At 44.1% G+C, this 25311-nt stretch overlaps 1 protein-coding gene across 9 annotated transcripts in view; it reads right to left on the bottom strand.

Annotated features, from left to right (window-relative positions):
- Window positions 1-6906: 6906 nt before the first annotated feature.
- AFF1 (ALF transcription elongation factor 1) overlaps window positions 6907-25311 on the bottom strand; it is a 196998-nt gene continuing 178593 nt past the window's right edge. For 8 of the 9 annotated variants that reach the window (XM_070372658.1, XM_070372661.1, XM_070372657.1 and 5 more), the window contains 9 exons: window positions 24661-24764; window positions 23787-24024; window positions 21759-21850; window positions 21535-21595; window positions 18483-18619; window positions 17829-17900; window positions 16962-17102; window positions 14318-14541; window positions 6907-12124 (listed from right to left, as the gene is read on the bottom strand). In XM_070372658.1, coding sequence (XP_070228759.1) covers window positions 12003-12124; window positions 14318-14541; window positions 16962-17102; window positions 17829-17900; window positions 18483-18619; window positions 21535-21595; window positions 21759-21850; window positions 23787-24024; window positions 24661-24764 — 1191 coding nt within the window. In that variant the 3' untranslated portion in view covers window positions 6907-12002. The remainder of the gene's footprint in view (window positions 12125-14317; window positions 14542-16961; window positions 17103-17828; window positions 17901-18482; window positions 18620-21534; window positions 21596-21758; window positions 21851-23786; window positions 24025-24660; window positions 24765-25311) is intronic. The other variant, XM_070372662.1, reaches the window with a different exon arrangement.

Raw genomic sequence — 25311 nt, 5'->3', positions numbered from 1 at the left:
AAACAATTTTAAACATGCATCAGAACTTTTAAAATGTGGTAATGAATTGTCACCTTTCAAAGGATTCATATGTGGAAATTTTTATTAATCTGATGTCATCACTGCCAAAACAACTTATGGAGATACTACTATTCTATGAGGACAGTTTTTATCCTCTGCCTTTGTTTTGGAACCAAGTCTGGTGATTTATGTGAAGAGTATTAAGTCTTCCCAGAAAAACTATCATAAAGTAGGATTGTGTGTATGCTTGCCTGTCTAGTTCTACAATTTTAAAGACGATTTTATAAACTTGTGATCAAGTGTGTAGAACCCCACTTTATCCGCCCCCACCCTGATGATGATCTTGAAGGACAGTGGTCTTTTAACTCATGTTTAATAGGGAAATGTTTGATTATTAATATTTTTACTATGTAGACTTTAGGATGCCATTTATTTCAACCCCCTTTTTTTTTGTTACAGATGAGGAAATAAATATAGTACAAGACAGATCGTGATAGTGGTTTTGCATAGACACTGATGAAAGTGAGCGGAGTCCAGCTGGGGCCCAAGATACTCAAAGCCCTCAAAGTCTTCAGTTTCTGAGTTAAAGGTTTATCTGCTCCCTTTACTGTGAAACTTGGAGGACCCAAGGGGAATTCATGCTGCTGCCTGTTATAGCTATTTTAAATTTGCTGGTACTTTAACCTATACAGGTTACTTTACATTGTTCATGACTTTAAAAGTTTTATGCTAATTTCTTTAAGGGTTTATCACATCAAAGTTTACTTTTATTTTTTATTTACTCTAATTTATTTATACTCTATCTATTTATACTCTATTTATTACTATTTTTTTTAATTTGGCTGTACCACTTAAATTAAGAACCAGAGATCTTAGTTCCCTGGCTGTGAAAGGGCAGAGTCCTAACCATTGGAGTACCAGTCCCTATTTCTCTTTATTAAGAAGAAAACCTGTCGATCTCAACAGTCACTGGAAGTATACTGCTGTCTTGACTAGTTCTGGTAAATGGTGAAAACCCACAGGACAACACGTATAACAACATCAGACAGGGTCCCTCCTGTCGTGCTCCTTAAGTTTCTATGACGGCAAGATTCTCAGGACTTCCTGCTTTATAAAACCTAATTCCTGCTCACAATCCAGTTTTCCTTATTGTCTCTAGCAAAATTCAAAAATAATTAAATGTTAACAGTGTTAGGATACTGGTTGTGGATGACATTTTAAAAGCTTATAAAAGTCATTTCCTTCAGTTCCTTCTAAGCAAAGTTTCTAACTTCAATCAAGATCCATATCATAACCTGAGTTTCATCTATTACTAGCTGTTTGACCATGGACAGATGAGCCTAAATCTTATCTGTAAAGCACGATAATGAAATGACTAATTTGAAAGGTTTTTAAAAATATACACCACCGGGCTTCTCTGCTGGACTAGTGGTAAAGAATCCACCTTCCAACCCAGGGGATACGGGTTTGATCCCTGATCCTGGAATATCCCAGAGCAGCTCTGCCTGTGCACCACAGCTACTGAGCCCACATGCTCCAGAGCCTGTAACGAGAGAAGCCACTGTAATGAGAAGCCTGCTCATTGCAACTAGTGAGAAGCCCCCTCTCGCTGTGTAACTAGAGAAAGCCCGGGGTCAGCAACAAAGAACCCAGCACAGCCAAAAAACAAAAACGACTACGGAAAGTACACGGCACACAAGGTTTAACACACGTTCTGACCATGTTTCACTGTCCAGGTCTGTTGTGCAAAGGGGATGGGAAGGTATCATGGATGTAGTGAATGAAGGGGAAAAAGGCAAGGTGGCTCTGCTTTGCTGTGGGGAATTCAGGACCAACACACAGGCATAAGAGGGCTGTTGTCCTCTGCCTAACAGATAAGCTGGCTTATGCCATGCTGTCCAGCTTGAAATAATCTGATCAGTGTAGCCACAGTGGTTGGCTTTAAAATAGCATCTAGGTTAGCGAGTGCCACTGAGGGCCAGGACAATAGATGTTTGAATGGAAAAATACTTGATTTGAAGTTACCTGTCGTGCACATGAAGAAGCGACATGTGGTTCAGAAGCTGGGCACTCTGACGTACGCTTTATGCCAACGTGCATTCTGAATGGGTGGGAGAAAAACCTCACAGGGATGCAAGATTAGTCTTCCTTGTCTTTCACCTTTATTTAAAATCCAAAGAGTGGCTTCCCTGGTGGCCCAGTGGCTAAGATGCCACACTTCCACTGCAACAAGACACAGGCTCAATCCCTGGGCCAGGAAGATCCCACATGCTGAGGAGCAACTAAGCCCGTGGGCCACCTCTGCAACTTCTGAAGCCTGCTCACCTCGAGCCAATGTTCGAGAAGCCACCACAGTGAGAAGCCCACGTACAACTGGAGAGTATATCCCACTCGCCACAACTAGGCAAAGTTGTTCTTCTGTGCAACAAAGAAGACCCAGTGAAGGAAGGAAATAGGACTAGTCAAGTAAGGCACAGGAGTGACATATCACAGTGAAATTTTAGACTAGATCCATGTGGGCCACAGAGAAACCTATAGTGAAACTCATCCTGTACCTCCAGTGGGCTTCAAAACTTCACCAGTATTTTACAGCTTCCAGTTCCGTCCAGGATGAATGGCATTTGCTTGGACCAAAAAGATGAAGAGCTTCAAACCCTAAGGACCCATGTCAGTGATGTGAATGGAGTCTCACTCACTCAGGCATTGGCCCTGGCCTTCAGTGTTAGAAACGAAGGGAAATGCTGTTAAGCGGCCCGTGATGTCTCCTGAGGTACAGGCAACAGAACAGATTTGGGAAGAGTCATGTAATCAAAAACCTAGTCCAAGTTTCTTAATTTACAAATGATTTATTTACAAATGAGAAGGAAAAGATAATCTCACAGAAATGAGCTAAATATAGGACTACACACTCCACAGAATCAAATGCCACTGGCCAAATGAGTTTGTGGCAAAATGGTTAATTTCAGATGTCAGAGAATGCAAATTGAGGTAGTAAAGGCTTTTACTTTGCAATCAAAGTGGGCAAGAACGTAAGCTCATCCACAGTTGGTATAAGAGTTTTTGGGGTAAGTGGTTTGGTAACAAATTCTTTAATTCGTCTTTTGACCCAGACATTCCCCCTTCCAGAAATTTATCCTGTAGTAACACTTGTAAGGGCTTCCCTGGTGGCTCAGATGATAAAGCATCTGCCTGCGATGCAGGAGACTCGGGTTCGATCCCTGGGTCGGGAAGATCCCCTGGAGAAGGGAATGGCTACCCACTCCAGCATTCTTGCTTGGCGAATTCCATGGACAGAGGAGCCTGGTGGGTTACCGTCCAGGGGATCACAAAGAGTCACGACTGAATGACGAACACACCGAGGTGGCGTGTGTGCATAAAGGGATAATGTTTAAGTAAATGGTTTATCTTTACTTGCACAATATTTTACAGCCAAAATGGTTAACATAGACGACATAAAGTGGGGAAAAGTCTGAATATAGTTCATCTAAATTTGTGTTTAAAAATAATGTTTTAAGTGCCCAAAGGTCCTGGAAGGAGATGCATCAGACTTGATGGTGGTTTACTCTGGGGAGGAAGGGATGAAGTTGATTTGCTTTTAGACGTTTTTTCCTCTGTGGTTCTGTGTCATCTGACTATTTGCAAATCAGTTTGAAAACAATCTTTTAAAAACTTACAAAATGGGGCTTCCTTGGTGGCTCAGTGGTAAAGAATCTGCCGGCCAATGCAGGGGACACGGATTCGATCCCTGGTCTGGAAGACCCCACGTGCGGGAAGGAACGTAAGCCTGTGCACCGCAACTACTGAGCCTGTTCCCTAGCGCCCAGCGACTGCAGCCTTCGTGCCTGGAGCCTGTGCTCGGCAACGAGAAGCCACTGCAGTGAGAAGCCTGCGTACACAGCCAGAGAGTAGCCCCCAGTCGCCACAACTACAGAAAAGCCCTCACACAGCAACAAAAACCCAGCGCAGCCAAAAATAAATGTAAAAATTCCAAAAATGATACTCATAGATATGTAGGCTTCGGAGAGCTGCAAAACCACTCCACCCAGTCACTTATTCCCTTGAGATGCTTGTAAGTACTCAGTTGTGACCTTGTGTACCAAGTCCTACCTGCAGGAGGAGGACTCTCTTCAGAGGCTACAGAACAAAGATGAGAAAGCAGGGAGTTGAATAGTTAACTAAAGACCTTTTCCTAAAGCCCATGCAACTGAGTACAATTGGTCTTCCAACAGCAGTGTGCAGATACGTAGAAATGTATGAGTGGCGGGGCTGGGGCACAGGTGATAATTTACAGGAATATTTAGCAGTGGAGAGATACAAATCCATAATTGTTTCTGTCTCCTAGAGATGTTGGGGCTGGGCCCCAGTAGTAGAGAAGGGTGATATAAAGCACTTATCTGAAGCAGGCACATGGTCTTTTCAAGCTATAATAGAACTGTGTTTACAAAGTATTCAAGGCCCACCCTCTAGTCTGTCCAAAGGGCACAGGTCTTTATTATCAGAGCCTAGATGTCTTGCTAGAGTTTTGGCTTTCAGCTGAGCATGGACTGAGGAGAAACCACAAACACTGAAAGAAGCCTAAGACAAAACACGCTAGATAGGTACAGTTATCTAATCACAGCCAGAACAGCAGATAAACCTCTGATTATATTTGGGTAAAGACCCGCAGGCCTTCAGAGCTGTTTAAAATGGATTGAAGAGTTTTGACCACCACTTAGGGGTCCTAATTTAAAGCGGCCTGGACTGTGACAGTTCACATTTCCGACAATCATGGCAAATAGTGAACAAATACTCATTTAAATAACTGAGGCTCCAAAAGTGCCTAAATACGTATGAAAAGACCAAAGGACACACAGAGGGGTTTGTGTCTTACCTTCGAGTTGCTGCCGGTGATCAGGAGTAGTAAACTTGTCTTCCAGTGTCTGGCAAACTGTCCTTACATACCTTGAGATACCAAAAGCAGAAACTGCAAAGACGTTGGTATCAGTTGGCCTACTTAAGACTCAAGGAACTTTGTTTAAAAATGCTATAAAAACCGCAGAGCAAAAGATAATTTGGAGAGAAGTATTAACAACATAGTAAGAGGTTAACATCCTGAATATATATAATAAATCAAAAGGAAAAAGATGAATATCCTGGAGGAATAATTTGTTCCTTTGTTTTTTAAACTGCTCAGCATCCTCTTCCTTCATTAATGAAACCCTTCCTAGTGGTGAACTCATTCCATATGACTTAAATGAAAACTTATCCGTATCTATCCAGCTAGGCTCTTGAACTGGGTCTAGAGTATCGGTAACCCCGTAATCTCTGCACTACAAATGGCAACTTCATTTGTAACGAAAAACGATGTAAATGAAGGTATCAGATTTCCCACCGATCAAACTGGGTCACTTTTTCCTTTTCATGTTTTCCAAACATAATGGCCGTGGTTAGTAAAGGATCAGATTATCAATGTATGCTAAAAGCTCTAAGTGAAGCATGGTTGGCACAGGGAAAAGCCCATATTTGTGAGTTTTGACGACTGTATCCTCACCACAGACTTGAAGTTAGCAACACTAATAGGAGGACACGTAGGGAAAAAAGAATTCAAGATGTACGACGTTGCATTCGGAAATGCATGCTGATGTTTTTAGGGGTGAAATATACATGCACCTATTTTACATAAAATACGGGGAAATACTGTTGAATCTGCCCAACTAGCTTGCTTAAGGGATGGCTGTGGAAGCATCCTTTATACTAACTCCAAGTTAGAGATAATCTCAGTGTTTAGCAGGGTAGTTGGTATTACATAAACTGGCCACGAACATACAATGAACAACTACGGAAAATTCGTAAGAGACAAGCTATGACATGGCAAGGCTTTGTGAAAATTCAGACCCATGTTTTAAGGCCTAGTTCTAGCTCTTGTCTGAGCTTCTCTTAATCAGGGCTACATCATTCCCTTTTCCCCCACTTGTCACTGCACACTTACCACCGTCATTGCTGGCTGTCAACTCTACTGTAAGCTTGCCAAGGGTAGGTAGGTCCCTGTTTTTTTCACGAGGACTGATAAAAGTAGAGGTCAGCCTAACATAAGGAAGAACAAAATATCAAAGTAGGAGAGGTGGGTAGTAAGGTCTTTATCGGTGTTCAGTCACAGACTGAAAGGTCACCTGTGGGAATACTGTGGTACAGAGAAGGGAAGGAGGACATTTAAAAAAGCCACCAGTCTGAGTGTTTAAGGCAGAAGCACTAGACTAAGCACTCAGTACACCATCTAATGTGCTCCTACCTTACTAAGTAGATACCAAATCGGTTCACGTTGATGAGAAAAGCCCAGACAGGTTAACTAACTTGCCCGTGGTCACACAGCAGACCAGAGAGCCAGGAGCTGAATTAGCAGTCATATTTCAGCATGTAGAGTAGTATTCCTTTTGGAGTGGCAAAGGGAAGGGACACCAGATCGCCTTAAGAGTCTTTCCAATATCAACATTCTACAAATAGGTCCACCCACACCCTGCAAACTACACAGGCCAATCTGGTCACTTGCACCTGGCAACTGATGTTAGGATAAGCAACCTGACTCCGGTGCTCTCAGGCTCGTTTGTGAAGGAGATCTGTGCGTATGGGCAAGTTACTCCACATGAGACTCTCCTGGGCTGTGAGTGGCAACTACCTACAGCAAGTTTAGGAATTCCTTTACAATTACAGGCAAAGTGAAAGTATGCATTCCACGCCAATGATTTCTCTAAATTTTTATTAATTTTTTTTTTTTTACAGCTCGATCCTCTAATGAAAAGTAAAGAATCTGAAGACGAACAAGTCAATTACACGTTTTTTTAAACAGCAATGAATCCTCATTACAGAGAACAACAAACAAAAGATCTGTGGCACATTATCTTTGGAAAGATCTTTTGCAAATTTTTCTTCTAAAAAAAAAAAACAAAACAAAACTATAATTCTCACAGATCACGTATGTCTCTTTCAAAGGACTATACAAGGCAGCTAAATTTTATTCACAAAAGCCCCAGGTCGCAGTTCCATTGCTGAAGTAGATAAAACACACAGAGTCCTCCTTTTCTCTGTGTTGCACAACTTCCCACGGGGCATGTCACTGCTTCCCTATCTACGTACAGAATCACTGTGTGGACTAGATAGCTGGCACCTTATTACACAATAATTAAAGAAAAGTTCATATTATTTTAGAGATAGACCAGCGATCTTCATTGATCGACTGGACGATTTATTCTTTTTTACACAATTTTAATAATACCAAGATTTGACTTTCCTCTAAAGTTACAAGAAAGCAAAAAATATATAATATAATATATAATGGTAATAAATTAAAAAAAAAAAGGCAACCCTGCTCAGGTATCATCCAAAACATGATCACATTCAGAAGAAACACACACACAATTTGGGACACACGTGTATACACACACACACCAACACGAACAGTGTACACTTGATATCTGAGGAGGGGGTGTGCCGTCTTAACAATACATGTCAATGGCCTGAACAAAAGGCGGATCCTGCCTTCTGTCATTAAACAAAAGTTAATTAACAGAAGGTAATACTGCCTGTATTAAGCATCGCTTCAACATCTACTTTTGAGCAAAGCAAGTTACCTTGCTTAGGTCAGCCACTGCCTGGTCTGACCAGCACAGCGTGGCCACCCTCAGTGGTCTTACTCCCTTGTCCTTTCAGGCCGACAGAGTAATAATATCTTGGCTCCAGGGGGCTCTAAGTTTCCTGCCTGTCCTCTTGGGCAGAGAAATACAGGCAACTTCTCAACCCATCACAGTACCTGTTGCTATCCAGCACACCACGGAACAGAATATAATGTCTTTCCCTGGGACAGTGGGAAATTTACAGCCACCCTAAGAGACGTGGTAGACGGTGCTTGTCAACTCCTCATAAATAAGAACTAATGAACATGGCCAGTGGTCACAATTCATTCCCAGATTTTCGGTGACTGACACAGGGGATTGAGTAGTTGAAGTTCATATGGTAAAAATACCACTTGTCACGTTTGCTGGAAAATCCCCTATACCACTCTCCCACTCCACCTCCTCCCACCAACAAAATGACAAAAGAAAACTATAGGGGGGAAAAAATCCACAAATTCTAAGTAGAACCAAAAACAAGAGAGGCAACTCACCAGAGAAAGAGAAAAAGGGACCAAGTACCGCTCTCGCCCTGACGCCCGCCCCCACCACAATGAACATATCTATGCTTGTGTTTCTGAAAGGCAGCCAAATATTCCAGCAACATTTAAATACTGCTGATCGGCAGTAAAGAGTGTAATAGATGGAGCGACAATGTTTTTCACAGATTTTGTGTAGTGTCTGGGAAAATAAATCCTTGAGCAAAAAGTAGACTCTGGTGGGAGGTAAGGAATCAGAGCCTAATTTGATTCATTTACATAAAAGATGCACAAATACACCTCCAACTTTATGAGAACAGAAGAGAAAAAGGTACAAGTGCCACCTGATGTCTCTTAAAGCTATGGCAAAATGAATATAGCATTTTCCCAAAATTCGGTTCGGTCAACAAAGGCACAATAAATATATCCAATTCAGCCAGGCTCTTACTCTCTGTATGCACGTCCACACACACATTTCCTTTCATATATTAGCGATAAAGAGTTCTATTCATTTTGGAGGGCACAATGGTTTTTTTTTTTTTGCTTCTAAAAATTATTGAACAGGGATCACAAAATAGTAAGGTCTTCATCCTACTGAAATTAATATTTGAGGTACCAATTAAGGCAAGTTTTTAGCCAGAAGGGTAGTTTCTTAGCTTCTAAACATCCCAAGATTTGGAATTAAAGGACACAGAATGAGGAAGATAAATGTGGTCCAGTGTGTCTTGGGGAAATAGCTAAACATTTTGGTCAAAACAGACTGTAAAATAAAGGTCCTTTTGTTAAAGATGCTTTTTCCATTCAGTATTGAGGTTAAATCGCAGCATCAGATAAGTCATCCTGCAGTAGCTCTACGCCTGATACCATGCCAGGTGGACCCTCCCATCGTCTACCATAGATGGCACATGGCCAACGTTTTCACATTCTTAACCCAGTGTAATTTGGTAAATTTCAGGGAAATGTCTTTCATTGTTTATCAGGGCCCTCAGTCTGGCTAAAACCTTAAATTCAGTGATTCACATTTTAATTATCTCCAGGAAGGACAGAAACATTGAACGTTTTATAAGTAAAACAGTGTTCTTCCATTTCCTAGTAAAGACTGACAGCCACACACACACACACACACACATACACACACGAAACTGTAGTGCCAAAGGCAAAATTTTTACACTCCATTTTCCACGCAAGATGTTTTGCATTTGCCTCACTGTGAAGTGTGTACTATTATGGTTGTTATGAGAACTTCACATATTCAAAGGCTTAATTTTATAATCTAGTCCCTTCAATTATCTACTGCAGTACAAATTTTGCCTTTGGGAAATTAAGCATGCATTGAAAAAGTGCATATGACTTAAAAATCCTTTAGGTTTCTATATACAACTGTAACAGTGAAAAGACATTATGAACATTAAGGATTTATCAGCCATTACCCTTTTACATACTCTATTTTAAAAGTTGCCATTAAGAATTCTTCTGGGTACAATGCATGTTGCAGTTAAGAATCAGAAATACTCCATGATCAAAATAGTACAAACTGATCTCTGCAAGGGACAAATAAAATCTTCATATAAAGGTCAGGGTGGAAAAGACACACACAGAATAAGGCTGCTGAAAAAGCAATCGCCTCTTCTAGAAATGGCTGGGAAATTGATTGGAAATGTCTTCAGTTCAGGGGCACTCGGCTCCTGATGAGACACACACTCAGAGTGGTCTGCATAGAGCAGAGCCTGTCTTTAGGAACACACCCTTCTATACTGACAGGTGGCTTGTCCTGGGGAGTGATGAGGTGAAGGGGCTGGGAATGACCAAGGGAGTAAGACGGGAAAGAAGGTGTTTAGTAACCATAGAAGCCTGATTCTGGTGTCTCGTCTCCTACACAGAAGAGATGGACACTCAGTGACGCAAGCACACGACCTTCCAGGCAATTACTGTTCATGTAACAGGCTGCTTTTTAAATGAGTAGTTCAAAAAGGACAATGGCTCTGCCTTACAGCAGCAATAGATGACGTGGGTCCATCAGGATCATGCATCAGTTATTACTGCTGCTATAATTCTCTCGCTCTAACCTAAGCTGGCCATAACCGAAGAACAGGCTGGATAATAAACGACATGGAAGGAACAGCTTCACACAAACAATTTATATTGCGAAAAATAAGCATCACTCCCGTCCTCTGTACATCCCTTTTACATAGTTATCAAATGACCAAGAAAGTTCTTACATTCATCGTATGGACTTCAGACCTCTTCATTATAAATAAAGATGGCACGCCTTTCTTCACTAATAAATAAATATGACAAGGTCCAACACGCTTGCGAGGAAACAACACGCAGGGGAGTGGAATGGGATGAAGGAAGGAAGAAAAACCAATTGTAGCGGTAACACTCCTCAATTGTAATACATGTGCAAATTCTACTTCTAAAAGGGATAAAAAGAATTAGCTTCTAAAAATACTACATTCATAATAATGCTTCCAATAACAACCCTCAAAGTTTCAATGAAAAAAAATCTGTGCTTATGGATATGTGGGAATTTCTGGGGTTTCTTATTTTTGTTGTTCTTTTTTTCCCCCACTTTTAGGTCATTCAAAATAAACGTGGCTTAATGTATAGAATCTGACAAAAACAACTTGCAGGAAGGCCACAGATCCTCTTCAATCTAATCAAATCCAGTTGACAGTGTGCACTCTGGAGTGAAGGCATGCGGTGACTTTATTATTATTTTTTTTTTTAAAGTCTAATTAACTACCCCAAATCTCCACAGCCTCTCAGGGAGTTAATTTCGCCTAGACAAAGACAATCAAGGGCTCTCAAAGTCTAGTTTTGCTATAAATATAAAGTAATTCGTAGCAGAAAAATATAGCCTTTCTAAGAAGTAGATTTCCTTTTTCTTTGTTCGCTGACAAAACTCTGAGTCGGTTAGACAACGTAAGTGTCCACATAACTAGGCCACAGAGCAGCACCTCAAAGTCCAGCTCTACTTCACAAAAATTAAGAAGCATTTCAACCCTCTGGTCACGGGTAAGTGCTGGTTCCCTTCTTCCCCAAAGGAGAAAATGCAGAATACAGTCAATGTGACTGCCTTTCGCTGGAGCAGGGGGTGGGAACGGCGGCACCAGGCCCTCCGCAGCACGCGGCACGTGGAGATGCGGGGGGCGATGGAGGCGGAGATGCGGGCAGAGATGCAGATGCTGTAGCTCCCTCAGGGCCGCCTTCCAGCACAGGAGCGGACAACTCGGAGCCGGGCTGCACCCGCAGTGTCCAGGCAACGGGGGGTGCTTCCGACTTTGTATATTAGGACAATACCTGGTATCATCAGAGCCACTGTTCACTGGCAGAAAGGAGGTGTAGCGGAGTCCTCCACAACTCATGTTTTATAGATGACCATTAGAATTTATTAAACAAATACTCCCCCCACAACTTAAAAAAACAAATTACCCACAAAACCCTATACCACAACTCACTCGTTTAAAAAAAAAAAATTTCCTTCTGGGAATGAACTAATGTGGCTACTGAGATGCTGTGAATTTGATTTCAGAGTTGAAACTGCTTCTCCTCATTTCATTCGCATCCTGCTGGTTAAAAAAAATATGGAAATGTTTCTAGACCAAGAATACGCCCACTCAGGCTACATTGCACTTCCATCCTTTAGTTAGGAAAGGCAAGAGCATCTCTCAGGCCAGCCTCCTTCCTCTCTGCTTCTGCAAAACCATCCTGTCCAACCAACGATTCCATAGTCCTCGAGTTTCAGTGAGCAAACGTCCTGGCCGTCTCGTGGTGCTTCTCTTGAGCTTGGTGTTCTAAGGAGACAAATGTCTGGACTGTTTTGAGGCTTCCAATGTGCAAAATAGTGCCCAAGGCATCGAATCCACCTGGGCCTCCGTTAAGGTGTCTTGGTTACTTGCTTTAGCCGCTGGAAACCCTGTCTTGTATAATGCACCAGATCCATCAAACTGCTGTTGAGGGCCAGCGCGCACACACTTGTGCTGAGCTGAGCAAAGAATTCTGCGAACAAAGCAAACCCAAAACCACGTAAACACACTCGCACAGGCAAAAATAAAAACATACAAAGTCAAAGAAGTCAGGGTTCCAGAAACGTGATCCCCACAGTACTCTGTACTTCCTCTAGCACAGCAAAAAAAAATTTTTAAATCACAATCTACTGGAATGGTTTGCTAATTCTCCACATCTCTGCAGTAGGAACTACGTTTGTTGCAGCACTGACTCTATAATGCCTGGCACACCATACTTTTGGGATCAGTGGATGCATGAATGAAAACAAACGAAAATATCCAACATGTTTAAAAAAAAAAAAAAAAAAGCCTCATTAGTTTGCTAAGAAAGAAAATGAAGTTTCAAGAGGCTGTGAGGAAATTCAATGGCCACAGCCAGCTGGCTGACTGCTTCTCTACAGCCAGGCAAGAGTAAGTCCAGGCTTTCATCTGGCATTTACAGATATGCTTTTACTTAATGGTCACAGCCACCAAACAGTTCCTCTGATAGGATGATCGATCATCTCCTAAACCTTGGATTTCTCCAAGGGCCTTCTTCTTAAACAAGAGTCAAGACTGTTCACTAAGCTGTAGTTTCCTATATCATTGCTAACCATCTTTCCTAACATACACTGGAAACAAACAATAAACTCAGTATTGCAGGTGACGCCACTTCCCGCGTCACACGCGCTGTTCCTGCCGAGAGCTGATGCCTTTCCTTCTGCACTCGATTTGCCCTTTTGCTAGCACTTCAGGTCAGGGGGAAATAATGACACCAAATGCTTCCCTCGTAGCTCAGCTGGTAAAGAATCTGCCTGCAGTACAGAAGCCCCTGGGTTCAATTCCCAAGTCAGGAAGATCCCCTGGAGAAGGAAAGGGCAACCCATTCTAGTATTCTTGCCTGGAAAAATCCCATGGACAGAACAGCCAGGCAGAGACCCTAGTCCATGGGGTTGCAAGGGTCGGACATGATTTAGCAACTAAACCACCACCAGTGATACCAAAACTTCCAAAGGGGCGTGGTGCAGAAGCCACTTCTAATTTAATTTTGCCAAGATCAAGTCACAGAAATCCATCTCAAGGAAGAACTGTGACAGAATGGAGAAAATATGAGAAGAGTAAATAGCTACAACTTCCTCTTCTTCAAAACACTGAACAGATGGTGGGACTGTGTTGGGGCAGTCACTGTGGCAAACGGTATGGAGGTTCCTCAAAAAACTAAAAACAGAATTTCCATATGATCTAGCAACTCCACACCCTTGAGCATATATCTGGACAAAACTCTAACTCAAAAAGATATATGCACCCAGATGGTCAGTTCATGATGATGCACGACAGAAATCAAACCAATACTGTAAAGCAATCATCAATCAGTTAAAAATAAATATTTTTCTTAAAAAAAAAAAAAGATATATGCACCTAGACATTCACAAGAGCCAAAATATGGAAAGAAACTAAATGTCCCCCCACAGATGAGTGGATAAAGATGTGGTATATATTTACAATGGACCACTATGCAGCCATAAAAAAGAATGAAATAATGCCATCCAGCAACATGGGTGCACCTAGAGATTATCACACTGAGTGAGTAAGTCAGCCAGAGAAAGACAAACACCACATGCCATCACTTGACATGGAATCTAAAATATGCCAGATGAACTCACCTATGAGACAGAACCAGACTCACAGGCACAGAGAGCAGGCTTACGGTCGCCAAGGGGGAGGGGAGGGGAGGGAGGGTGGAGTCGGGGTTTGGAGTCAGCAGACGCAAACCATGCACACATGCATGGAGACAGAAACGGCAGCCTGCTCCAGTGCTCTTGCTGGAGAATCCCAGGGATAGCGGAGCCGGGTGGGCTGCCGTCTATGGGGTCGCACAGAGTTGGACACGACTGAAGTGACTTAGCAGCAGCAGCAGCAGACACAAACCATTACGTATCGCACAGAATGGATACACAACCAGGTCCTACTCTAGAGCATAGGGAACTATGTTCAGCAAGCTGCGATAAGCCATAATGGGAAAGAATAAAAGAATATATATATGGGTAACTGGATCACTTTGCTCTACAGTAGAAATTAATACAACATTGTAAATCACCTATAATTTAAAACAACAACAAAAAGGCCAAAACACCGAAGGGAACACGCAATGTTATCCCCCGCCCAATCCCCATGGCCCGGTAACCACCACCACAGAACCACTTACCTTTGTTCTTCCTGGTAAGGACCTCAGCCTGTTCCCACAGGTCAAAGGCGGTAAGGACGTGGGAAGTGATGCTGACGTAGGAGGATGTCATGTTCTGGATGGTGACTGGGGTGCTGATGGTGGCGGGCAGTGCCCCACTCCCCACGCTGCCAGCGCTTGACTGGGACCCTATGGAGCTGGCCGGAGAAGGGATCGGAGAGAGGGGGGACGGTGTGCCTGTGCTTCTGGGAAGCGGGAGGAAAGAGGACTGGTTAATCACCTGAACTCCTGCTTCTGGAACCGCAATCCCAGTCACCCGGTCTCTGTGTACCTGCCAAGATGCCAGTCACTTCTATGAGGTCAGAGGTGCCCTTCCCCTTCGGGGTGCTGGAAATGTATTTCCTAAAACACAGTGGCATAGGACCCTCCAAACGGAAGAAGGAACTGGGGAAGGTGGCCTTCCCTGGACACAGAACTGGGTGGGCGGATCCGTATTCCGGGTATTCCTGGGCCCTCTGCATCTGCTACGCCCATGGCCTGGAATCTCTTCTCTCCCCACCCTCTACTGCAGCTTCTCCTGGGAAGACAACACTTCCCCTGAGAAGATGGGCCTCATCTCTGATATATTCCTTCTTTCGTCCACTCAAGAAACATCCCTGAGCTCCGACTCTGCACCTGGCGCTCTCCCAGACCCTGGGGACACATCGCAGCTTCCTTCCTGTCGCCTGGCCTTGTCTCCTTGCATTTGTCACGTCTCCTCTTACTCTTCTATTCCTTCTCCTGCCTCACGAGCACCATGAAGACAGGGACCGTGTCTGACTGGTCTCTGCATGTCCAGCACTTAGCACAGCGGGTGCTCTGGGTAAACAGCTGCGGAACGTGTGACTGGCTGAACAGGGGACAGTCCCCGAGGAGGGACTCACAGCACGCCCTCTGCTTTCCTCGGGACCGTCCACCACACCCGCAAGTGCACACTGACATGGATCAAACGGGAGAGCAAGTGCAGTCACTCAGGCCTGAGGACTGAGGCACAGGAACGGAAAGACGGGCCAGCAGCTGTGCCCTGGCGGCGTGGCAACAGCCACCCTCGGGCTCTGTGGGTCCTCGGGGGTCCTAAGTGTCCCGGGCAGAATGCATGCTTTGAAGGACTAGAGTAGGAGCCCCCCCAGGGCAGCAATTCCTGTCTGCTTTGTTTACTGAGGCTTTCCTGCACCTACAACAAGGTCTGGTACAAGGAAGGGGCTCACAGATGCCTGGGGAAGGAGTGATCTAAATCACGTGACTGATACAGAGCAAGAAACAGCATAGGATATCCCTTATGTGTGGAGTCTAAAAAGAAACGATACAAATAAACCTAGGGACAAAACAGAGACTCAGACTCAGAGAACAAACCTACGGCGGCTGGGGGACGGAGGGCGGGAAGGGAGAGTTAGGGAGCTCGGGATGGATGTACACTCTGCTCTATTGGAAACGGACGACCAAGGGCCTGCTGAGCGGCACAGGGAGCTCCGCCCAATGCTGTGTGGCAGCCTGGATGCGAGGGGGTCTGGGGGAGAATGGACACGTGTGTATGTATGGCTGAATCCCTTTGCTGTCCACCCGAAACTACCACAACACTGTTAATCGGCTGCACTCCAATAGAAAATAAAAACTTCAAAAAACAAAGTGACTGACAACCTATTATTTGAGAAGAATACCTCAGAGGGGGGAGCCATTTTCAGAGGTAAAGAAATTCGTTCTCAATCAGGACTGTCTTTTTTTAAGAGAAGCCACGTGGGAATCTCCTCTTTTCAACCTGCTGGAAATGGGGCAGGCTTCTAGGTGATGCTCTTAAAATAGCAAAACCCATCAGAACTGGGAGCTTTTCAAGGAGGATGACCAAATTAAAAAAAAAAAAAAAAAATACTAGACAAGAAACTAAAGGGCAGGAAATTCTATATCTTCATCTCAGAAACACCTGCACAAGGACTCTGCTTTTCGACAGTTCACGGGATAGACGAGCAGTTCGCAAAGTGGGGGGAGGAATTTAGCCTGAATTGTTTTCTTTCTTTGTATCCGCTGCAGATCCTGAAAAGGTGGCAGGCAACTGGTTCTGCACACTTCTCGTTTAGTGAAATGCCCAGACGGCATGCTGTACAGAACAGCAGTCCCCAGCCTTTTCGGCACCAGGGACCAGTTTTGAGGAAGACAATTTTTCCACGGACTTCGTGGGGGAGTGCGTGCGGGCGGGATGGTTTCAGGATGATTCAAGCACATTGTTTATTGTGCATTTTATTTCTATTACTATTACATCAGCTCCACCTCAGATCATCAGGCGTTAGATCCTGAAGGTCAGGGACCCCTGAAGGTCAGGTCTAGAAGGATAAAGGACTTTGTCTCTGGTTCCGCTGGCTTTGCCTGTTGCATCACTGGGCATATCTAAACATCCTCAGAGGTCTGAAATATGGACCTTGTATTCTTTTACAATTATCTCTTTATGTTGCCCAACCAGCAAATACCGTGATTTCTAACGACTCCTCAAAAAGGTAGAGATGTGCTGGTGATTTCAGTTGAAGGAGCAAGACCGCACATGGAGTATATAATTTTTGACATGCTGAAGGCACACAAGAGTCACATAAAGAGGGCATTTAACACTGGGAGTTATTTCAGTCAGGCTAGCCATTACCTTGCGATGCATGGAGAAGGTGCCTGGGCAACCTTGGAAGAAGTCTTGAAGAAGTGTTCGTTAAGCGTGCGGGAATACTTTATCGCCATATCTTTTTTACAACGAAACATTGCCATGTTCAAAATGGACTGGCAACGCATGCTGTGAACATAAACATAAGTGGAAATGAAGCACTGCCTTGGAGACATGCCTATCGCCACTACAGAGAGCGAGCCACCAAACCTTTTCCACCACTGGGTTTTCCTCAATTAACAAGAGGAAGAACATCAAGAACCTCCCTGTACTAGCATCAGAAGTAAACACAGGTGAAACAGCACCGATGTTTGTTGTTGTTCAATCAGTAAGCTGTGTATGTCCATCTCTTTGCGACCCCATGAACTGCAGCACGCCAGGCTTCCCTATCCTTCACTATCTCCCAGAGTTTGCTCAAACTCATGTCCATTGAGTTGGTGATGCCATCCAACCACATCCTCCTCTGCTGCCCCCTTCTCCTCCTGCCCTCAATCTTTCCCAGCGTCAGGCTTTTCCAATGAATTGGTTCTTTTCCAATGAATGGGCTTCCTTTGGGGCTCAGATGGTAAAGAATCTGCCTGCATTCTAATGGTCAAACACAGATACACAAGGATATAGTTTAAGTCACAAGACCAAAGAATCTGAGTTGTCAGTAAAATGGCAGTAGATGACATCTCATAATAATCAATCACCAGTGAGATTAACCCCTTGACACACATCCTCCCACTTTCTGGTACTGATTCCCCTTTCATTAGTATTTTCATTTTAAGAAAACAAGCTATCAAACTCTCTTAGTAACATCAAGAGATGCAAAAGCAAATGTAATACTCTTTAGACAAAGGGAAAAATACACACCATAGAACAGCAAATATCTTCTCCTGTGTTGGCGTTGTGGCATCTGAGAAGGATTTTAATGACAGTATGAACCTGTAGGAAAACAGACATGTCCATCAAGTCAAACAGGCAGTCAGAAAACTCCAGGCACAAAGACACCTTATGATGTCTGTCTTAGTTTCATATTGATTTTTCCTAAAGATGTGGCCACGAGACAGCAGCCCAGAAGACAAACGAGGCTTCAGCGCGACAAGTCACGCCATTCTGAAGACGAGGCGAGGACATGCCTGCCCTCTCACCTGCCCACCTGCTTGAAACCAAGCAGACCTGTGCTCTTACCGAGTCCCCTGCTGAAACGCAGGTGATAAAGGAGAGAGAGCTGCAGCGGAAACGAGAGGGCACCTAAGAAAGTCAAGCTGGAAAAACCCAACCCCCTCCCTAAAGGGACTGGCATTTCACCGTTCACTTGGCCGGACCGAGGTATTCTGGTCTAGCACTTGATCTGGAACACAATTTCAGTTCACGACCAGAAACAAAAACCAACCAACTTCCTGCATCAGCGACTTCTGAAAGACTCCCCCTTGTTAAGCTGTCCTCACACCGAAGTTCACATGGATTCAAGCCATAAAGGTGACGATAGGAAGTGCTAAGAGGAAGACACGGGCGGGCACTCACTTAATGAGGTCCACGGTCTCCGAGTAGATGGAGTACGCCGACTTGGATGCGGGGCTCTCCGACTCCAGGGCGACGCCGCACTCAATGAAGGACAAGGCAGCCTCCAGGTATTTAAAGGCCTTCCCTACCTTGTCCGTCTGTGGGCGAAGAGCACAGCCCTTGTCAAGCCTAACACGGACTTTTACTCAGCTTCTCACACATATTCTCTACAGAAACCGGCCCCCACCGTCTGAGCTGAACTACGGCTGGAGAGAAGTCGGGGACAGACCAACTCAACCATGATATCCAAAGCCCATCTGCTCTGACCTACTGAGAACTTTCTTCCAGAAAAATTTCAGTAGGAAAGAGAAGACAATCTTGTAATAAGATTCACTTCTCAAAACGTACTGAAGTACATACTCAAGCTAAGGCACCAAGTACACGGTCCCCTCGTTACTCGTGTGCAGCTGCCCACTATATGATTTTCCTGAAAAATGGGTTACGCTATACATCTAGAATAATGCATTCATGGTTTCTTTGTATGTGCTGAACTTTCTCTCTTAACAAGTAAAAAAAATGTTATGCTTTACAAGCATCTCAGGTATCATGTCGAATAATAATCTTTTGATGTATTTTACAGCCCAACAGATCCTCTCTTGGGAAGCCTGGGTTAAGGGCTCAAGGCAGTCCTCTGGGTCAACAGGGATAACGTTTCAGAGTCCCTCAACGGGAATGCAGATGTATGAAAGCAACCAGATACTGGCGGTCACTTAAGCCTGAATACACATTTTGTCACTTAACACTCTTCTCACTTGGTGGAATTCAGCCAGCTCAAGAGACGGGCGAGAGCCTCCACTTTCCTCTCCACGCGCGTATGCAGCACATGATGTAAGAGCAACTGGTCAACATGACATGTGCAAGGCGTTTCTGCTAACGCCTCTAATTTGGTATGTTCAAAAGACTGAAAACCATAAAGACGCAAGTGGAGTGTAAGGAGATGGTGACGAATCGGCAAAGAAACATGGTCTGGCAAAGAAAGATGGCTGCTACCTTTCATTTTAAAAAACAACTTGATTTTAAGACATTTCTTCTAGAGAACCCAGGCTCAGAAAATCAGTGACAGAAAGAATAAAAATCCAATCAGCATGCCCCAAATAATCAATCATAAAGGGCCTTACTGGTTTGCTTCACTGGTGGGAATTTAACTCTTCCAATTTACTTATCCAATACCACCTCTTTCATGGAATTTTCAAAATTTATATTGGCCTCAGGGTAGAAACAAAAATAACTATACTAAGGAAACTTGCCCATTCCCACTTCTTTGAGAATTCTGTGAGGTTCCTAATGATAATATTCCTGTGATAACTCTATGGGGCTCCTGCGACACTGTTAAAGGTGATACGTGCTGTGTTCACGTGCTCAGTCGTGTCAGACTCTTTACAACCCCACGGACTGTAGCCCGCCAGGCTCTTCCATCCCCGGGATTTTCCAGGCAAGAATACTGGAGTGGGCTGCAGAGTTCTAATTTCCTTACCCAACAATAAGTAAAAGAAGAAGAGAGATGAAATACACTCCTCTCTACTCAGTTATGCACTTAACTATTTGGTGTGAATGATGGACATGTTTAAGACATTGTGTGATTAAAGGAAAACATAACAGAGAGGCTGGTCATTCAGGTTTCCATCCAAACCAGCATATTTTGAGGGTAGAATGAGTTAATATTGTTTATTAAAACGGATGCAATAGCCATAGGAAGGGAGAAAGAAGATGTGCATATGTACAGATGAAATACGACACACAAAAAAGTTCGCTGGAGTAGTAATCTTGTTTGAATAATGAGGGACTCTAGTGCTCAAAGTGCCCAATGTCAAGATAAGCTGTTGATGAGTGGCAGACAGACTCCCTAATATTTACTCTATTTCAAAAACCCAAAGACTCATACAGTTCTCACAACAGCCTCGGAGAAGGGAAAGGAAGAGGCTGGGACACGCTGTTGTCTGGTGCCGCTTGAGGCATCTCAATCTGACTAAGGTCATCCCGGTACAGTCACTGTGCAGATAGTGCCTAACTTTGCCTGCAACCCTCTTACAGCAGCCGGTGTGGGAAGGACTGTACCCTGATGAACAGGGACCTGATAAAAGGGACTTGGCCCAGCCCTCCCAAGCCTGAGAACAGATGCCAGTCCACAGACGGGGGGTGCAGAACACTGAGCGGGCTGGGTGTGGATTCTGAGGCCACCACAGATGGATCCCATTCAATCCCCGTGGACTGCCGGAGTTCGTGGCTATGTCTGCATGTGGCAGAATCAAAGCAAAGGACGCTGTTGTGGTACAAAGTTCAACATATGGTCTCCGTAGGGGTTTGGGTGTGGGGAATACACCAAGTAAATAAAACCCCAGAGTCTTAGATGTTTAACTATGACAAAGGGCAAGCCTTATCTGACTATACTGCAGCGGAGAATTAAAAGCATATTTAATTATGTATGCAACTAACAAAAACTGCCCCATTCCAGAAGGTCCAACAGCCACCAGGGAAAGAGAGTTCCCTGCTTGTTTACCAAGAGAGCCATCGGCAGCCTCACCGTCAAATTTCCTCTGATGGCGTTGGTCCACTGTTCACTGTTAGTCTCTCTGGGGCTTTAAAATAATTTTGGAATGCAAACAGGCTACCTTACTTTTTGAAATGTTTTGGGGTGAACACAAACTGACCAGCTTGCAAAAAGCAAGAGTTGTGTTTCACATCCAAAGAACGGATTCAGTGGGACAAGGAAGCACTTGTGTGTATTACGTAAAACACCGTCAGGCAGATCAACTTTCACTCATGTAGACACGAAACGCGTGCTGGTACTATCTGCCCACGATCAAACGGAACCCATGAAGCCACACTGGTGTTACTCCTCGAGTTCCCCTCACCCCTCCCTGATTCTGACCCTGCTGATGCTCTTATGGCCCGCACTGCCCTGCCTTCCCCCACCAGCCCCCTCCACGGTTAGCGGTGTGGAATACGGCAGAATGAGACGGCAAGGATTTTATCAGAAAACATTCCACCCAAGGGAGAAAGAGCCAAGACGCACCACTAATTCTGCTTTGTCCTTCAACCTTTTGGCTTCCTTCAGGTGAAAATCGGCTTGTTGTCTGAAAGAGAAGAAAAAGACCAGGAGTGGGTCACAGGAAGCTACAGGTACTGGACTGGAGGGAAACGACTAGAGGCGGGAAAGGACAGGGGGTCGGGCGGTGTGAGGGGAGGCAGGAGGGGGAGGAGGGGCCGAGACGAAGGGAGCTGCACCCAAGGTCTTACTTGTCAAACTTCACGTGAGGCTTCCCTGGTTTGGAGTTACCATTTGGCAAAGAAGGCACTGGAAAACGGTTTGCAGTATCTCCAGAAGATCCCTTGAAAAAAATCATCACATCAATCACCCTCTCACATTTAAGATCACTGACGCAAACCTATTCGGTTGGTGCAAACGTAATTGCGGCTTTGAACTGTGAATTTTAAATCATTATAACTAGGCTCGAACACATCTTTATTAATCAAAACAGGAACTACTACAATCAACACATTTTTGCCCATGAGAGATAAGTGTATTTATTCCCATACTGTAAAAATCCGTGCTGTGGGATTCGATGGACTCTTGGAAAGCATTTTCTGACTCCTGCTGGTGTGGAAGCATTTTCCCTGCAAAAAGTTGTTGACATGCTTAAAGAAATGGTAGTCAACTGGCAAAAAGGTCAGGTGAATATGGCAGATGAGGCAAAACTTTGTAGCTCAATTCATTCAACTTTCGAAGTGTTGGTTGTGCGACATACGGTTGGGTGTTGCTGCGGAGAACTGGGCCCTTTCTGTTGACCAATGCCGGCTGCAGGCACTGAAGTTTTTGGTGCATCTCATCGATTCGCTGAGCATACTTCTCAGATGTAACGGTTTCTCTGGGATTCAGAAAGCTGCAGTGGACCAGACGGGCAGGAGACCACCAAAGTGACTGTGACTTTTTCCTGGTGCAAGTTTGGCTTTGGGAAGCGCATTAGAGCTTCTTGGTCCAACCACTGACACCGCCAGTTGTCACGTACAAGCCACTTCTTGTCGAACGCCACAATCTTATCAAGAAACGGTTCACTTTTGTTTTACAGAAGATGACACTTCAAAACAATGATTTTTTTGATTTCCGATCAACTCATGCGGCACCCACTTACCAAGCTTTTCCACCTTTCCAGTTTGCTTCAAATGCCAAACAACTGTAGAATAGTCGACGCTGAGTTCTTCAGCAACTTCTCGAGTAGTTGTAAGCGGACCAGCTTCCGTGACAGCTCTCAATCGGTTGTTGTCAACTTCGATGGCCGGCCATCATGTTCCTTATCTTCAAGGTTCTTATCTCCTCTGCAAAACTTCTGGAACCACCATTGCACTGTACCTTCATTAGCAGTTCCTGGGCCAAATGAGTTGTTGATGTTGCAAGTTGTCTCCACTACTTTACCACTCATTTTGAACTCAAATAAGAAAATTGCTCGAATTTGCTTTTTGTCTAACATCATTTCCATAGTCTAAAACAAATATAAACAGCAAGTAATAAGCCATTAACAAAAAACACAAAGTGAGAAATATGCATTAAAATAATGTATAACAGAATCACATTGAAGAATATATTTCAATACCAAACGGCAAATTTCAACAATGCAAAACCACAATTACTTTTGCACCAACCTAATACTATTTCTCTAAATTAGCCCAAAAGGAGCTCAAAAGAGAACTCAAACACTGCACACTTTGGCTTAGTCAAGCATTTTCTCAGCTAGATTCAACTGAAACTGTAGATTTTGATTGTATCGGGGACACAGAAAAGCCATAAGACAAGCATGTTCAAGAGAACAGATTATCAACAAACCAAATTTAACACTTACTCTTAGGCAACACACACACACACACACTCTATTACCCATTCCAGATTAACAGGAAGAAAGGAATTTGTATTTGAAAAAGGAAATTTTTCCCATTATCACTAATAATGGAAGTATTTGAGATCAAACATCCAAGCCAAGAACTAACCAGAGTTATGTTTTACTGCAAAACTCTGGATAGAAAATTAACCCAAGCATGTATTCTGTATTTGTACGTCTGAACCATCTTAAGAATAAACTTCCAACTCAATGTTCATGTAACAGGAACTGTTTCTTACTCTCCCTCTGGAAAGTGGAGATTTAAACACAAATTATTCATTCTGGCTTTTACAAGTGATGAAATAGCTCTGAACTACCATCAGTCAGGACTTATTTGAGCATTTAAAGATACACCGACGTATCCCCTTTTCGACATGACCGTGTCCCTCCTTACTTTGTGCTCTGTGGAGCTTCCAGAGACCTTCCCCTCTGCTTTTCTGTGTTTGGAGGCAGAAGGGTCTCTGTGGCTGCCCTTGGCACTACCGGCACTTTTTGGGGGGTCCTGGCAGCCGGGGTCTTCCTGCCGTGGCCTCTTCTGTGCAGGCTTGGCTGGCTTCTGGGAGGATGAGGATGACACGAGCGAAGGGGGAAGCATTTCCTTCTTTGAGGGCTCAGAGGAGGGCCTGGACATCCTGGAACGAAACACGAGGCAAAACTAAGTTAAGGCAGAACATGAACCACACAGCTTCGTTGTTTGGCTTAAAAGGACAAAGTAGCTGTTGACACAAAAGATTAAGATATCACAGAGCATGAAATCCATTTTTGTGGAAAGGCCAAATTTCAGAGCCTTTTTTTTTTTTTTTTAAACCTTTGAAAAATCGAGTCCTACCTATGAGTAGTAAATGAGGTTGATAAATGTGGTTGTGTAACTTGTCACGAAGCTTGCAGAGTCTGCCAGTGGTCTTAACCTTTTACCCAAACAGCTCTGTCTGCAGCAGCTGCCGCACAACCTTTACCTCCTCTCTGCCCCCTTCACATTGGACCCCCTCCCCTTTCTCTCTCAAATCTCTGTTGGTTTACATGGTGACACGACTCGCTCACTTTTGCCAAGGCTTTTTGTGCTTTTGATAAATCTAAGTTTGCTGCCAAACCAACTGTTCACTCCTCTAAGGTCCTCGCGGAGGAAAACAAAACAAATTTAGCGTATCGTCAAAAGGAACCCCAAAGAGTTGACTCTTATTCTATTGCAGAAGGAAAACGTCTGCCAGGGCACGTGATCCAGGAAGCTTTGATCGCCTTTGCAGACTGTTCCTAGCCTCCATACTCACTTTGATTTGGAAGATTCCTTGTGGGAAGAGGAAGACGACGGCTGTGACTTGACTTCCTTCTCCAGCCTGACTTTCTTGCTATCGTGGTCTTTCTCTGCTTCACCCTGTTATTGTATAAGATTAAACTGTTACGAACACGACTGTACAGACAAAATAGAGGAAAAAAATATACAGCAAAGGCAAGGAGAACAACGAGACTTGTGGGAACATCTAAACGCACGTGGCAACCTTTAAGCACCTACACTGCGTTCTGGGAGAGGGAGGCGGCAGGCCGTACAGATCTGATGTGATGTACACTGAGACAGACCTGTGTTTCAGGAAGGACTATTCCTCACACCCAGGAAAAGAAGGATACCCAGAAAGGAAAGAACCAGGTTTTCCTCTTCCCAGGAAGCACAACAGTTGTGTTATTCCATGACAACATGTACATCCAGTTTACAGAGGGTCCTTCCCACAGGCCTAAGCTCACGTGATGGCCTGTGGAGAGGAGTCACTAGCTTCTAACAAGGACAACCAAGTGATCAGTGGGGGGGTCCTTCAATCAGCTCAGGTGCATCAGAACTAAACTCCTCCGACAGCTCACCAGGAAAGAAATCTGGGACACCATCAGCCAATCTAGGCCAATCCCTAAAAAACCGAAATCCTCTCTTA

The sequence above is a fragment of the Bos mutus genome, chromosome 6 (genome assembly GCF_027580195.1).
Source record: "Bos mutus isolate GX-2022 chromosome 6, NWIPB_WYAK_1.1, whole genome shotgun sequence".
Taxonomy (NCBI): domain Eukaryota; kingdom Metazoa; phylum Chordata; class Mammalia; order Artiodactyla; family Bovidae; genus Bos; species Bos mutus.
Note: the sequence above shows the minus strand (reverse complement) of the source record. Positions and strands in the feature narration are given on the sequence as shown.